Source organism: Triticum aestivum, chromosome 6D, assembly GCF_018294505.1.
Source record: "Triticum aestivum cultivar Chinese Spring chromosome 6D, IWGSC CS RefSeq v2.1, whole genome shotgun sequence".
Lineage (NCBI taxonomy): Eukaryota > Viridiplantae > Streptophyta > Magnoliopsida > Poales > Poaceae > Triticum > Triticum aestivum.
The window spans coordinates 401,887,551-401,904,301 of record NC_057811.1 but is presented as its reverse complement, the minus strand read 5'-3'; the positions used below and the strand labels follow the sequence as shown (position 1 = coordinate 401,904,301).

General features: G+C 46.2%; 1 protein-coding gene and 1 long non-coding RNA gene across 2 annotated transcripts; one reads left to right on the top strand and one right to left on the bottom strand.

The window, feature by feature from the left end:
- Positions 1–2,985: 2,985 nt before the first annotated feature.
- Positions 2,986–6,962, top strand: LOC123145379 (uncharacterized). Its single transcript, XM_044564781.1, has 11 exons — positions 2,986–3,251; positions 3,331–4,146; positions 4,240–4,395; positions 4,480–4,671; positions 4,761–5,067; positions 5,164–5,605; positions 5,684–5,879; positions 5,972–6,070; positions 6,151–6,407; positions 6,490–6,565; positions 6,649–6,962. Exons 2-10 carry the CDS (start codon positions 3,334–3,336, stop codon positions 6,548–6,550), a joined length of 2,523 nt encoding a protein of 840 aa, XP_044420716.1. The 5' UTR covers positions 2,986–3,251; positions 3,331–3,333; the 3' UTR covers positions 6,551–6,565; positions 6,649–6,962.
- A 267-nt stretch (positions 6,963–7,229) lies between these two features.
- On the bottom strand, positions 7,230–7,937 carry LOC123145380 (uncharacterized). The gene is made up of 2 exons (XR_006472259.1): positions 7,744–7,937; positions 7,230–7,607 (listed from the first exon to the last, which is right to left on the bottom strand). It is a non-coding gene; the product is annotated as an uncharacterized lncRNA (long non-coding RNA).
- Positions 7,938–16,751: the final 8,814 nt, after the last annotated feature.

Here is a 16,751-nt window from a genome sequence, read left to right as displayed (position 1 = left end):
GTTTCTTAGCCCCACGCTTAAAAAACCCTCTGTTTCTTTTTACTCAAAGTTTGACTAAATTTACTCTGCGCCGTGGAGGAAGGGGGTTGAGGCAGTGCAAGTCGGTTGTTTCATGTGATCTATTCGTGAGGCATTCAAAACGGTTGGAGGTTGAAGACGATGATGCAGCCGTCCATTCTACATCTAGCGGCTGAGATATTCGAGTGGCGCCAAAATTTGTTAGGCACCTCATATATAGGTGGTCCCAAATAATTGTCTCATTGCTAAGAATAGTAAGTAAAATGAATAAATTTAGAGTTATGTATGTCAGATTCAGCTATTCCACTCATTTATTGTGGATTGAATTAATGCTATATTGAGAGAAGTTGAATGGTTTGATTGAATTATACTCCATCACTCAAGACTAATTAATTACAAACGGACGCATGAACCCCTATACTTACAGGTTTGGCGCTCGTCAGTAACCTACTAGCAGTGGTGTGTTTGCTTATGAGTGTCCAAGGTAACACCGACAGATGACGACAACCTGTCAATATTGAACCTTCTAGCCTATGCCCGGAAGCCAAATGTAAGGTCACCATGATGAGCGGATAGTCATACATGGTGTACTATATATATACCTACCCTAAATCGGCTAAGCCATCGATTATCCCCCATTATTTCTCCCTTTTGGGGCGCTTTTGACGTGATATCATGTGTAGCTAGATAGATTTGAGGATGTGTCGGGGCAGATTTGGGAACTGTGTCTTGGCAGCAGGGCTAAAGAAAATATCTTAAGCTTGGGCCAACCACCCACAGCTAACAGCTCGCTCCCTTCTTCTTCCTCCTTTGAGAGAGGGTAGCAGTGCGCCCGCACCTTTACCCCTTGCCTAGCAGACACTAGATGCAAGCTTATCTTCTTGGTAATTTTTGTGTACAATATAGTGTGTGACACCTGATTTTCAGATGGAAAATACTTGTGATTTTACACTAGGACACTAGGTCATTTTCTCTCTGGGTCTTGCACTGTACCTGACAAAACTCCTCTGGTCTCCCTCTAATCTCCTCTCCCACCCATGTCTCATCCCCTTTCCTCACTAGATCTCCCTACGCCTTTACTGACCCTCATCGGATGCATCCAGACTAGGGTTTGTAGACCATTGGTCCTCCTGGTCGTTGGCCGCCAGTGTCGGTTGGAGGAAACGACTCCCTGGACCTCCTCCGACTATGCTTCCAATTCCATCTCCAACGCGAACCTGCTTTCGTCACCACTAGTCAATTTGCCTACGACGGTCGCCGATATGCCCATCGACCTCATTTACTTTATTTTTGCTTTCCCTTTCTACTCCTTAAAAAGCAAGGTTGACCATTCATATCAAATGGTTGAGAATTTCAACTTTGGTTGTTCCTAGTGCATACCCCACCAATATTAAAGCTTTAAATGATTTTTGTCAATTTTCAGGACCAAGATACATCACACTTGTAGTTCAAATTTGATCAAGTTTTGATAAATCACTAGAAATTCGCCAAATGGATGAAATATAGAAATAAAACTAGAAAATTTATGAAACTTGGACAGTGAGCATCCAATATGGTCTACGTTGGATGAAAAATGCAAAGGCCCAATTTTGTAACTTATTTGATGTATTTCTCTCACAAAATAACTCATTTCTGACACTTGGGAAATGGAAAAATGTTTTCATTGCAAAGTAATCGAAAATTCCTATGAAAAAATTGTTAACAATGGCAACCCCCATGCTTGTGCTAAATTAGTCCAAGTTATCATTGACTATGCTATGGATGTGACCATGGCCATGGGCATATATATGGCTTAAAATTCATGCATGGTCATACTAGATAGGCCATTTTACGAAGCTTTTTTTCAAACTTGTGTATTGCAATCAAAATTTGGGGCATTTTTCATTTTCTTTGTTTTTTTTAAATGGGGTCAAACTAGCAAGGTTGATCATTCATACCAAATGGTTGGGAATTTCAATTTTGATTGTGCCTAGTGCATATACCACCAATATTAAAACTTTAAATGATTTCTAACAAACTTTAGGACCAATATACATCACAGCTGTAGTTCAAACTTGAGCAAGTTATGATAAATCGCTAGAAATTCACTAAATGAATGATATATATACAAACAAAAGTAGTAATTCATGAAACTTGGGCACAGGGCATCGAATGTGATCTAATTTGGATGCAAAATGCAAAGGGCAATTTTCGAACTTATTTAATGTACTTCTCTAAAAAACATTTCTCACACTTGGCAAATGAAAAAAAAATGTTTTTCGTTACAAAATAATTACAAGATCATATGGCAACATTGTTCACAATGTCAATTCCCATGCTTGTGCCAAATTAGGCCATGTTAATATCGAAAATGCCGAACGACTTTATCCAATCCGTCTGTTTTACACATTGGCCAGCTTCATCACAGTATTTGCGGGAGCTGTCCCCCCCCCCCCCCCATAGACCATTCCCGCCCACGTATTCTGGTTGTCAGTGAGGGCGTTGTAGCGACAGAATCTAGCTTTGTGTTGATGTACCAGGTACACTCGAGCATGCGCATGCAGCAAGAAGAGAGTCGCCCATGTGGACAGTATTTCGCCCTTGCACGTGACCCCCTGTCACTGTCATGGTTCAGTTTTGTACAGATAATCCTTCATTAACAGCATATTAGTGTGAGATGGACCAAATTCAATCAAAGAGCACCGGCTGTGGATTGTCAACGACTCTATGTTGTAGTAAACCAAAGGAGTTCGCGGTTGGAAAATGACAATATCCCGCGAACTATCGTACTTAATCACAATTATGGCACCGTTTTGGACATATTTTCCCACCATGTTTTTGTGCCTCGGTAATTAAACACGTAATTTGTTTTTAGCAGCTAGACCGTGTAGTTTATTGGTTAGGTCCGTGGATGTCCAGATTCACGATGGGCCGGATGGAACAGCTACCATCTCACTATTTTCGTCACGTCTCGACGTGCAAAAAGTTGCGTGAGGGCCCACCACACATCAATTCTATCCAGGGGGACTAGTCATCTCACGCAATTACTGCCTCTGTCGCCGAGTTCATCTTCTCCAACCATCCTCCTCCCACCCACCCACGCACCAGAGAGGCAGGAAGAACAAGGCCGCGAGCTAGGAGGTAGAACTCCATGGTCGAGCACAGGAGCTGACACCCCCCGCCGGAAGCACTCAACTTATGCTTTGCCCTCTCACCGACCTGCTCCTCTCCAATCCAAGGCAGCCGATCCAAAGGTATGAACAGCATCTGTCTGACGCCATTAGTAGTGATTTAGCTGTTCTTCATCAATCTGAACAGTGTTCATGCAAATAGGTAATGGCTTTTGTGGGGATGGATCCCGTTTTCGCCGCCGCTGAATCCGCTAGAGTGGCGAACCAAGATCCAGCGAGCGAGGTTTCGCCAGATGAGTTGGACAGCGATGGCGATTGTTCTGGTGGTGATGGTGGATCCAGCGGTCCACCAGGAACACCAGCAATTACGTCTAGATTATCTTTACTCAAGCTAGGTTCTGTTATTAGCAAATTTTCAGATTTCAAGAAACAACTAGTCAGAGAAATAGGATTCGACGGGTTGCTTCATATTAAGTCATGGCAAAAGATAAATCTTAAGTACAGCGCTTACCTCATGGATAGAGTACATGTTGACAACAGCGTGATCAACCTGGAAGGCCAGGGCATGCTTGAGCTTACAGATGAGTCAGTTCACTCTGTTTTTGCAATACCACGCGGTGAGCTAGCAATTGGTCCAGAAGGTGTCGAACCGTCTGAAGCTTGCATTGAGTATACACGTTTCGCAGCTAGCATCAATGACAAAGGCACACACAGCTTGAAGGCAGCAGAGGCATACCTGATGCGGGACATCGCCGCCAACTCTAGAAAAATTGACATGGATTGTTTCAAAATTGCATTCGTCATCTTCGTAATTGGCCATGTTCTTGCTCCATCAGCCAAACATGATTACGTAACAATAGATTTCTGGGCTGCCTTGAGTGATGTTGACAAAATCCGAACATGGAACTGGTGTAGCTACATTTTGAAACATCTGTTCAATGCTGTAAGGAAATTCAAGTCAGATGTCATTAAACGAAATCCAACAATCCACATTGTCGGCTGCCATCTGTTCCTACAGGTACAAATGTTACGCACAACGAAGCCTCTGTCATTAAGTTAGTTTTAATATTTTTTTGCCCAAGCTAACAGTTGTAGATGCATATGTTTTCAGGTGTTTGTGCTTGACAGCCTCGAGCTTGGCCAACTGAACAAACCACGCGGAATGTACCCAAGGATAGCGCTTTTTGAGCACGAGTCGATGAAGAAGATGATTGATATCACATCAGTAAACATGGGTGGAGGAGAAATATCATTTCACGGGGCATCGGTTAGTCCACGAAAAATCCATTATCGGAAGACATACTCATTTTTAGTGAGCAAGCCGTAATTGTTTTTTATTTATGTTGACCAGGTCAAGGCTGAACAAAACATCAGCAAAGGTATTGTCTGCGCATCAACCGAGCTTGCAAATGAAAACATTCCGAGGCATTCTAATACGACGAAACGAGTCCAGATGCCATCTGCGCCTATTTTAAGAGCTACTTACAATAAAATTGGTCCACAAGATTTTTCAAACCACATACGTACAAACTATCCATCAATAGTAAGTACACACATCGATCTTGATTTTTGCCAAGCATGTTGAATCATTTACCGTATACACTAATCACGACAATGCATTTTTGTGAACAGTCCGATGAGAAGCTCGGGATACTTCTCCGTGAGCACAATGCTCGAGGTCTGGCAAACATTTCAGAGATGAGGCGGTCTTTCCAGTCATCAATGTTCACATTTGCGGACAAGCTCATCAACTGCATCGCTGAGAATTGTTCTTGTTGCAAGGCCAACGGACGTAAACAATGCATCCTGAAGAGTGAAAATCAAAACAGTTGCACCAACTTGGCCAACACTCCTATGCAAGAAAAAATAGACAATTCGTTTGTTACCCCTGTTTGCAACAAGGTTTCTCCCAGGCTGGCTGGACAACTCCCAAACGACGGTTTGTTCCGAAAAAAATCCAATTAGTTTACATACAATGCCTAGTTCAACCTACACCCTTTAAAAGTAACAGTTTTGAGAATCATTTCCGACGCAGGTAGCTCGTCGGCCAATAGCTCCATTGCAAGGAAGAGGGGAGTTGTGTTCAGCCCGGCCATCCAGACGGAATCATCAAAAAAGGTGTGTCTTCGGCTGGACGACCCACTCCAAGCAGTTTCCCATTCAGCAGTAGATACTGTCAACAACTCATCTCTGTCTGGGAAGCAAGACACTCGCCGAGAGGTTGCCAATACGATTTATTCATTCTTTGATGACCTGACTGCTAGCATAGTCATGTACTATGTCGAGCAACGACCGAGCTCTGGATATGTTACATTCGGAACTACAAACGACACCGCGCCAGCCAAAATTCAGATAACAAAGTGCAACATCGCCCGCGACCCATGGGCAATCGGTTCAGTTCCGATGCCACCGGCAGTCCCAGTCCTTAGAGCCATAAAAGATTGGTTGGCTGTGTCATCCACGTTCGTCCTTGAAAGGTATTTTCATGTAGATCCACTCAACATTTTCAATTTAGTATTTTGCACAGCTTTTTCTCACACCATATATGCGTTCAGGAAATGGATTATGCATCCAAAACCAAGACTCATACTGCTCGACGGCATTGAAATCCAACAACAACTATCAGGAAAAGAACAGCTTAGTCATGAGATGTGTGCTGTTATTTTTAGGAGGCTTTCACAAATGGACAAGACCTATTCGAAGGACACTTTGACTATGTTTTGGAGGAAGTTTCTTGAGCCTGATTTCGGCGTGAGCTCCTACCAATAAATCAGTCATAATACATAGTTTCTTTCGGTATTATATCTTTTTTGTTTGTTAAGTCTGTTTCTTGTGTTTTGCAGACTGCAGTTTTATCCAATGCCGATCCATTGACCATTCAGTCGATCCGTGCAACATTTACAGAAGAAAACGAGTTTTTTAGCCCAGCCTCTAGTCGGATGGTGAACCCAAAAAATTAAACATCTAAACTAAACTATATTTTAACATAACTTGTCTCCTTACTATCTGTTTTTTGTGGCAGTGGCATATACCTGCACTCCTACCGGACGGATGGGCCGTCTACGCATTCGACATGGCCAAGCGAAGGATTTTAGTACTAGACCCGGCCGTCGGCCCATTTGGTTTTAGCAATAGAAGGATCAACATGCACACATATGTGTCTGACCTGCTTCACGCTGCACTCTTCAGATGCATCCAATCTTTATATGATTCCTGGCACTGCAGTTCCGGAGAATGGACCCGTGCATTTCCTGTGATCATGTTAGAGAACATTGAAAAGTAAGTTTTGAAGACCACTCTCCATCATTGTTAGCTGCTCCCCAAAATCAAATTATGTGATGGCAAACAAACTTCCCCACAGGGAAGACTATGGCGTGTGTGCTTCGTTTTTTGCCAGGAATTATGATGGTGACAAACTCTAGATCCCACTAACTAAAGTAAGCTATCTTTAATGCTTTAGCAACAAAACTCTTTGCATCTTATCCACGTCGTACTAATTGTTATTACGGATGCATAACAGGCGAACCTGGAGATTCACAGGGACCTGATGCTCTATGAGGTTATGCGCCTGCAAGGCAATGAATCTCCAGTCCCTTCCGATGCACTTGAAGCTATTAAGGCGTCATTCGTAGCGCTGTAGCGCTTTGATTTTGGTATGTTGATGCTATTTGGCTTAGACGCTAGATGAATGAACCCTCATATATGAATGTTTCCATCCAAGAGTAAATGTTTTTAAGGACACTGTTTTCTTATGCAAACATTAGTAGTTGATGTTTTGCTAGGTGCACTGTTGTAACACACTTGTTATCAATTTCGTCCTACCCAATTATTTTCCGTGCTAGTCCATTTTCACTATGATGTGCCCACGGTCATCGGTTCTTTCGATGATCCGAACAAGCCTTTTTGTTATCCTTTCCCGCGGCAACACTTTTCAAATCTGTTTTTTGAGAACAACAACTATCTTTCATGATCTGAAGCATCAGTACTCATAGTGATAACCGAGAATAATGTGGTGACTAATACAATTGGATACAGTACACAACTCCTACAGATGCATATGAGCACAAACTAACAATAACTCGTGCATTACTAAAGGATACATTTAGGATAGTCCAGACTATTTTACCAAACAATTATCAGCATGTAGATTGCAAGAGCTATAGCAAACACCCACATAGAATTCTTAAGGTAGTTCTTGCCCAAAACGCGAGCATTGTCACCAGACTGTCTAGCAACATCACCACGAGCCACACCAGCCACCATCATTTTGGCACAGCTGTCCATGGCCGACTCCATAGCTTCTGAAAGTTGCCGAGATAGATTTGCCGCTTCAGTTTCTGCTGTCCTCGTAGCATCTTGCACAGCAGCGTTCCTCCTCTCAAGTAACCACACTTGGTCCCTAAGATCGATAACCAGCTGATTGAGGAAAGGATCTGCGATCGGATTGTCGTGCCACTCGTAGAATTCACAACCTCCCCTCTAACCAAGTGAAAGATCACAGAGGCAGAGTTAGAACACTGATTATTTCAGAACCAACTAACAAGAGACAGGAAGCAAGAACATCATCCTTCAAATTGCACTTCCCTCGAGCGGTAACATGTCTTGTATCTTCTACCTGGATTCTCGTCGCTCCATGAGATCCACATGGCTGCTTTTGGCTTCTCACGACAATCACATGGTGTGAATGGCTTGTAGTCCAGCAGCCCCTCTCTGTATCTAATGGGAGACCTCACTGGTGCAGAAAAACATCTACGAGCCCTGGAGGAAGAGGAAGCAGAGGAGGTCGACATTGCTTGTATGTCTAGAGATTGCTGGTTGCCAACACCACCCACCCTTCTCCCCTTCTCCCCCCTTCTTATACACTTTTCAACCCAGGGCACATCAATGAGGGAGTGTACCGTTGCACCAACAGTTACTTTCAAGTTCAAAAAGCAAAGAGACGTTGGACAGAAGGAGCCATCACATCGAACACACGATGGATGGCACTACATTAATAGCATACACCAGTTTCACCAATTGTCTTTCTTCGAACTAACCATGGTCCATTAATAGTAGGTTCCCACTCATCATAAAGTTTTCTAGGGATAGAAACTTCTAGTTCAAGCTTTTCTTCATAGGATTGCATTAAAGCATCAACGATATGTTTAGTAAAAGCTTTATTTTGATAAACATGAGGAGAATTTAACACGGATTGCAACAAGGAAATACAATCTATCGAAAAGCAATTATCATAATTAAATTCCTTGAAATCCAAAATAGTGGGTTCATTGCTATGTAAAGTTTTGACCTCTTTAATCCCACTTTTATAAATTTTTGCATCAAGATCTAAAAACTCCGAATCAGTGGGACGCCTTTTAACTAAAGTTGACTCATCTCCAATCCCATCTTTATCAAGATTCATATTGAAAAACAAAGATTTAATAGGAGTCACATCAATCATTTTTAGATCTTCATCATTATTATCATGAAAATCTTCCGGTTTAGCGGCCATCTTATTAACTAAGGTGGCTTGCTTATCCGAAATTTGGCCCACTAAATTTTCAAGATGAGCAAACTGAGATTTCAGACCATAAAATTCCTTAGACATATCATCGAGCTCTTTATTCATGTATTCCATAAAACTCTTTTGTTCTTTAAACTCGTTTCTGAAAAAATTATTATGCTCAAATTGCAAAGACATGAAACTTCTAACATTCTTTTCAATTCCTTCCAACCTTCTAAGGTGAGGATCAATTCCTTTTTGCAGAGCCATCAAAGCAAACAGGCACAACAGAAGCAAGCAGAAAGAGACGAATGGAAAAGGGGCGAAGAAAAGGCAAAGGTTTTCGAAAATCGTTTTAGAAGTGGGGGAGAGGAAAACGAGAGGCGAATGGCAAATAATGTAATGCGAGGGAGAAGAGTTTATGATGGTACTTGGTATGTCTTTACTTGGCGTAGATCTCCCCGGCAACGGCGCCAGAAATCCTTCTTGCTACCTCTTGAGCATGCGTTGGTTTTCCCTTGAAGAGGAGAGGGTGATGCAGCAAAGTAGCGTAAGTATTTCCCTCAGTTTTTGAGAACCAAGGTATCAATCCAGTAGGAGACAACATGTAACGCCCGGATAATTAGGCTATAGTAAACCCATGCTAATGATGCCATGTCATCACTCTTACTGTTGCTAATCCTCACTGGCTTTCAAACATCTTTCAAATTTCAAATCCAAATTAAAGTCAGGATTCAAATTTATTAAACATGCAAACTAAAATGTTCAAGTTGTTGCAAATAATCATTTGGTAATATTAGTGGAGAAATCATCTTTTTAAAAAATGATTAAATGCTCTAAGGTTAAATAAAACAGTAAACTTTTTGAAAGAAAAGAAAACAAAAAAAGGGAAAAGAACCCCCCTCACCCTTGGCCGCTTGGCCACCCGACCCACCAGGTCGGCCCAGCAGCCAGCCCAGCTCCCCCGCACCAGACCCCCTGTTCCTCGGGCGCACCCGACAGCGCCCGCGGTCGCCACCGCACCCTCTCGCTGGCAGCGCCGGGAGGGGACAAGGGCGACAGCCCCGCGTCTCCTCGGGCTCCCCTCCCACTCCCCTCGTCCACTTCCCCCCTCCACCTCACTCTCTTGCGCGCTCCCCCTCTCCTTCCTCCTCTGCTCGCAACCGAGCTCACGCCCGTCGCCGCGCCCCACCGTTGACGCGGCCATCGCCCTCCCCTCTCTACGCTGATGGGCCCAGGAGGACCGCCGCCGTCCGCTCCGTCGTCCACGCCCATGCGCAGGAGCTGGGAGCCCCTTCATCGCGGGGCAACCCTTCTTCCTCCGGTCTGGCCACCGCGAGCTCGCCAACGACTCCGGCCACCTCGACTCTCCCTCGGGCCTTCCCAGCAACGGCGGTGAGCACCACGTGCTCCCCCTCGTCCTACCCCTCGTTTTCTGCGCCCGTAGCTCGCCGCTTCTGCCATGGCCAAACACAACGCCTCCGTCGAGCTCCTAGTCGTGGCCACGCTCGCCGATGAGCTCGTCCGAACTCACAGTCGTGCTCAGCACGCGCGTAGGGCCCCGTAGCGCTAGCTAGCTCGCTCCGCCGTGCCGTGTATCGCCGGATCCGCCCATGCCCGAACTCTGGCGCCGCCTCCGCCGCTCGTCGTCGCCGTCTCCGGCCATTCCCGCTCAAGCCGCCGCCGCAGCTCACATCGCCGGCGCGCGTGCCCCGCCCTGCTCCCCCCACACGCCTGCCACATCCCGCATCGGCCCGGCGTGACTCGCTGCATCGCCGCGCGCGCCGCCCCACCCCGCGCCTACCCACCTCCTCCTGCTAGCGCCGCTCGCGCTCGTCGCGCCTCGCTCGCCTGCCGCGGTTCTCGTGGCCGGTCGCATCCCCTGGCCGCGCGCCAGGCCCTAGGCTGCGCCGCACCAGCGCCCCCGCTGGCCTCGTCGAGGCCATGGCCTCGCCCGGGCATAGCGCCCCTCGGGCACGGGCGCCCGCCCGTTAACCCGCCCCGGCCCGCTGGCCTTGTGCCACTGGCCTATGGGCCCCAGCGCCCTGGCCTAAAAAATTAAAATGAGTTAAATAGATTAATTAATTAATCAACGAATTAATTAACTTAATTAATTTAGATTAATTAACATAACTTAATTAACCTGTCTAATTAAGCTAGCTAACATTCTATGACAATGGGACCCCTGTCAGTTTGACTGGTCAACAGGTCAAAGTTGACTGCTGACATCACTCTGACCTCATGCTGACAGAATTATTCATTTTCTTTTGAATTTAATAATTGATAATAATTTCAGAAAATGGCTAAAACAATAATAAATCGTCGAAAATAATCCGTAGCTCGGATGAAAAAGTTTTATACATGAAAGTTGCTTAGAACGACGAGACGAATCCGAATACGCTCACCGTTCATCTTTCACATGCCCCTAGCATAGCGAACATCGAACTTTTCCCCTCCGGTTCGTCTGTCCAAAAATGCCTAACTCCGGGAAAACTTTCCGGACGTTACCCCCCTTCGCCGGTATCGTGTAACACTTCGTTAGAACACCCCTAGCCCTGCGTATGTGATGTTATACACTTGTTTGCTCTGTATTTACTATTTCTTCCCCCTCTTCTCTTTGGTAGACCCCGTGACGGCTGCCGATGCCGCTGTGATCGACTACGTCACCAACGACCCCTCCTTCTTGTCTGAGCAACCAGGCAAACCCCCCTTTGATCATCCCGATATCGCCCATTCCATTCTCTCATGCTTGCATTAGATTTTGCTACTGTTATTGTTTGCTCCTATTCTGATGCATAGCCTGCTTTTGTAACCTGCTCATTGTACCTTACCTGCTTATCCTAAACTGCTTAGTATAGGTTGGTTAGTGATCCATCAGTAACCCCCACCTTGTCCTTGTTACCCCTGCTTCATCATCGACGACTCGATCAACGTGATCGATGACCAGAGCCCGACACCTCACATCACATCACGCCCCTTTTTGTTGCTCGACTCTGCAGAGCTACTATCGAGTGCCGAGGGTGATCCCTCATAACGCACTCCTGATGATAATTCTGTAGTGTAGCTATTCGGTCGTGGTCATCGAGGGTGATTTCCTCTTTTACCATTCCCGATACGGCTCTGTCGTGCAACACCTCAAGTGTGAACCTCGAGGGTGGGCCCTCTTACGTTCACCTTGATGATTACATCGAGTGGAATCCTCCGTGGGTGATTCCTCGGGTTTCCCCTTGATGTTTGGACACACGATTACCTTGACTTTACTTGAGACCTTTGTTGAAGTCGGGTCGGCCCTGAGGGGTACCCGCGAGTTGATGTGAAAGTCGGGCGGGCCCGTTGAGCACCCGCGAGTTTTCTACATGGCACGGCCGGGCAGTCTGGGCCCTTGCCGTAAGTCCATGAGATGGGGCGACGGGGTCACATTATCGTGAGTCTCTGCTCGTCTCTGCGAGACCCCAATGCACTAACAGGTTTGGGTATTTGTTCTGAGTTGGCCTTTGGCCTTTGCGCACTAACCACCACGCGAGAATAGATATGGGCCTCGACATCGCAGTATCAGTCGAAGCTTTGTCAGACGTCCAGTTCAGCACTGCGGCACGGTCGGATTGTGCTGGCCATCCGAGGCGGTGCTGGTATCCACCCTGCTCGCAACGACCCGGAGTGCAACGGGCGATGGGCCCAAGACCCCGGGGTACTTAGGATGTAGACCGGCGGGGACCTCTCTGCTGAGCCTAGGTAGGGCTGCGACGTGTTGATCTTCCGAGGCCGGGCATTGACCCCAGAAAGGTGTGTCCGGCCAGAGTGATCGAGCGTGTTGGGTAACGTGGTGCACCCCTGCAGGGAAGATATATATTCGAATACCGTGTCCACGGTAATGGACGTTCAGACTTGTATCCCGATCTATTACAACTAGAACTGGTTACTTGAGACATGTGATGGATATGTGGCTCCGGGATTGCTTTCTCGTAGGGAGTCGAGGAAGGATCTTTGGGCGTTGATACTACAACATGTTTGTTAATTATAAACTGTTATTCTTTACTCTTCTACATGCTGCAAGATGCTTGGAGCTGCTTGAAGATGCTAGTCTTCAATAGGCTAGGCCTTCCCCTCTATTCTGGCATTCTGCAGTTCAGTCCACAGATACAGCCCTTCCATTTGATACCAATGCATACTTAGCATAGATCTGATGCTTGCGAGTACTTTGGATGAGTACTCACGGTTGCTTTCCTACCCCTTTCCCCCTTCTTTCTTCTTTCCGGTTGATGCAACCAGATGGTGGATCCTTGGAGCCAGATGCCACCGCCGACGGATACTACTACATGGAGACCGCCGACGACTAGGAGTAGTTAGGAGGTCCCAGGCAGGAGGCCTTGCCTCTTCGATCGTTCTTGCTTTTGTGTTTGCCTTCTTAAGGCAACCTTGTTTAACTTGATGTCTATACTCAGATATTGTTGCTTCCGCTGACGCTTGTGTTTCGAGCTTCTGTATTCGAGCCCTCGAGGCCCCTGGCTTGTAATATGAAGCTTGTATTGTTTTATTTGTGTTTAGAGTTGTGTTGTGATATCTTCCCGTGAGTCCCTGATCTTGATCGTACACATTTGCGTGTATGATTAGTGTACGGTCGAATCAGGGGAGTCACAAGTTGGTATCAGAGCCGACTGCCTGTAGGAATCCCCCTTTCCAACTCCTTGGCCTAAGTTGAGTCTAGTCTTTGAAAAACTGATTTACTAACATGGTTGTGTGGCTTACGGGCCCACGTCGCCATTGGGTGGTATTAGGATCTTTTATTCCTCGTCTATACTCTGGGATTCTGATCTCTCTCCTATTCGGGTTAAATGATTTTGCAAAATCTAACATTAGGTTCTCGTGATCACATCCATCCGGAGATTCGTCTTACGCCTTTTTTGAATTGAGGGCCGGGATCTGCTTCACATTGTTCATGGGCCGTAGGATCCTTTTATCGAGGGCACCCTGCGTCGTCCCCTGCAGATTCCTTGCTCTAATGGTTTTCTCCGACGTTGATCTAGCCTTTGCTATGTCTCGTTGTTGTATCCCTCCATCGCGTGCAAGCATGCCGCCTAGTATGTCTAGGATGATTCTCTTGTCCGAACTCATACTAACAACGTGTAATTGGCTCTGTATATGCATCTGTATGTCTTTAATGACTACTGCTTTGTACATACTGCGCATTTGCTCTTTGTTCAAGTTACATCATGAATGAGTCCATACACCTGCTCCAACCTCTTGTTAATACTGCTCCCTGATGTTTTTAGCAGGATGGCTGACGATCCTCCACCTCCACCCTATATTGCCGCAATGATGCATCAGTTTGAGCTGAATCGTCAGTTTATGACTGGAGTAATGGCTCCGTTTCCAAACCAGAATGCTCATCAACAGCCTGCCCCAATAACACTGCCAGAATTTGTGCGCCTCAACCCGTCCATTTTCCGCAACTCCACCAATCCTATGGATGCTGATGATTGGCTTCGTGACATCTTGTTTGAGATGGAGTCAGCTAATGTTGCTCCTGCCAGTTACGTCACCTTTGCGACATTCCACTTGAAGGGTCCAGCTGCTCAATGGTGGGAAAGCCACAGGGGTATGTTGCCTGCAGAGATTACTTGGCAGGAATTTTAGTTAGCCTTCCGTGCATGGCACATTCCTCAAGGTCTGATGGACCAGAAGAAGAAGGAGTTTCGCAAACTATCACAGGGCACAATGACTGTGGATGAATATCAGAGGAAGTTCCTTGAATTATCTCGCTATGCTGCGGATGACGTCTGCACTGACGCTCGCAAGCAAGAGAAATTCCGTGAAGGACTGCGTCCCGATATAAAGCTCGCACTTGTTGCTCATGATTGCGCAGACTTTGCGACGCTTGTCAGCCAAGTTTTCCGAGCTAAAACTGGTCTGACTGAGTACCAGGAATCGCTCAAGTGTACTCGAGATGTTGGCTCATCCTCGAGTCAGCCTGCTCAGAAACGTCGAGTCTGGATCCCACACAATGTTCATCATCGACCTGCTCCAACACCAAGACCGTCTTATGTTGCACCTCGTCTGCCTCCGCCACCGAGACAACTAATGATTCAGGGTGGACACCTTACCCTCGATTGTCACTAGGGCCAGTCTCAGGATGCACCACACCCTCCTGTTAGTCGTAAAAAGAGTTGTCGAAACCGCCGATTCAGAAACCGTAATATCATACCAGCTGCTATTGTACTTGGCCATGCCAATCATGGCGATGCTGAAAAGGCTCAGGAGGAACCGACTATCGTGCTGGGAACTCTCTCTCTGTTAATTCAGTACCAGCCTCAGTTCTCTTTGATTCAGGGGCTTCGCATGCCTTTGTGTCCCAACAATTTGCTCAAATGCACGGGCTAGGCATGGAAGAATTACTCACTCCTCTAACAGTTCAATCCCCGGGATCCAAGTGGCAAACCACAATGGTAAGCCCTCACAACCAAATCGAGATTGGAGGTCTACTTTTTCCGGCTTCTCTCATTGTACTCGGACCTTCCAACATAGACATCATTCTTGGTATGGATTGGTTGACCGCCCATAATGCTAAGATCGACTGTGCCGCCAAGACAGTACAACTCACTCATCCTTCTGGCCAGTTAATCAACTACTCAACTCAGATGGTCCAGGATGCCGAGAATCAGATATATGTTCTAAATGCATTGAATGCTTCACCTCTCGAGGGAATAGAGAACATTCCAGTCGTTCGTGATTTTGAAGATGTCTTTCCAGAAGAACTTCCAGGAATACCCCCTGCTAGAGCTGTTGAATTCATCATAGACTTGAAGCCGGGTACTACTCCTATTGCCAAGCGGCCATACAAGATGCCGCCACATGAACTCCTTGAACTTAAGGAGGAAATCGACAAATCTCTTCACAAGGGATTCATTCGTCCTAGTTCCTCTGCTTGGGGAGCACCTTCTCTCTTTGTCAAGAAGAAGGATGGAACTAATCGTTTGGTCCAAGATTACCGACCTATCAACCAGGCAACAATTCAGAACAAGTATCCGCTTCCCAGAATCAATGATATGTATGATCAACTTGCTGGCTCCTCAGTATTCTCTAAACTTGATTTGAGGTTGGGTTACCACCAGATTCGGGTTCGTGAAGAGGATATTCCCAACACCGCCTTCGTTACTCGCTATGGTTCATACGAGTACACCGTCATGTCCTTTGGTTTGACAAATGCTCCAGCGACATTCTCTCGTCTGATGAACTATATATTCATGGAATACCTCGACAAGTTCGTCATGGTTTATCTAGATGATATCCTTGTATATTCCAAGAATAAAGAAGAACATGCTGAACACCTTCGACTTGTTCTGGAAAAGCTTCGAGAACATCAACTATATGCTAGGTATTCCAAGTGTGAATTCTGGCTACCCGAAGTGACCTACCTTGGACATGTCATCTCCAAGGATGGTATTGCCATCAACCCAGAGCGAGTTCAGGCTATTCTCGATTGGACTCCTCCGAAGAATGTCAAGCAAGTCAGAAGTTTTCTCGGACTCGCCAGCTATTGCCGTCGATTTGTCGAGAACTTCTCCAAGATCGCCAAGCCCCTGACTGGTCTGCTTCACAAGGGCGTCAAGTTCGAATGGACAGAAAAGTGTCAGGAAAGTTTCCAGGCACTCAAAGACAAGCTGACTTCTGCCCCAGTGCTTGCTCCGCCTGATACTAAGAAGGACTTCGTCATTTATTGCGACGCTTCACGTCTAGGGTTAGGCTGTGTCCTAATGCAGGAGCGCAGAGTGATTGCTTATGCCTCTCGTCAGTTGCGCCCTCACGAAGAGAACTACCTAGTTCATGACCTCGAGCTTGCTGTTGTCATACATGCACTGAAACAGTGGCGACATTACCTCCTCGGTAACCGTTGCGAGATCTTCACCGATCATCAAAGTGTGAAGTACCTGTTTACTCAGCCAGATTTGAACCTCCGTCAACAGAGATGGATGGAGACCATAGCAGACTTCGGTTTCGGTATTTCCTATACCCCTGGCAAGGCTAATGTAATGGCCGATGCTTTGAGCCGCAAGTCATATTGCAACCATCTCGACGTTCGCAAAGTTTAGCCCTCGCTTGTTGAAGAATTCAGAAAGATGAACCTCCATATTGTTCCTCCGGGT

Coding starts and splice junctions, on each gene's coding strand:
- LOC123145379 (XM_044564781.1), top strand. CDS start 3,334: ATGGCTTTTGTGGGGATGGATCCCGTTTTCGCCGCCGCTGAATCCGCT. Junction 4,396..4,479: donor TATCATTTCACGGGGCATCG/GTTAGTCCACGA, acceptor TATGTTGACCAG/GTCAAGGCTGAACAAAACAT. Junction 6,071..6,150: donor GCCCAGCCTCTAGTCGGATG/GTGAACCCAAAA, acceptor TTTTTGTGGCAG/TGGCATATACCTGCACTCCT.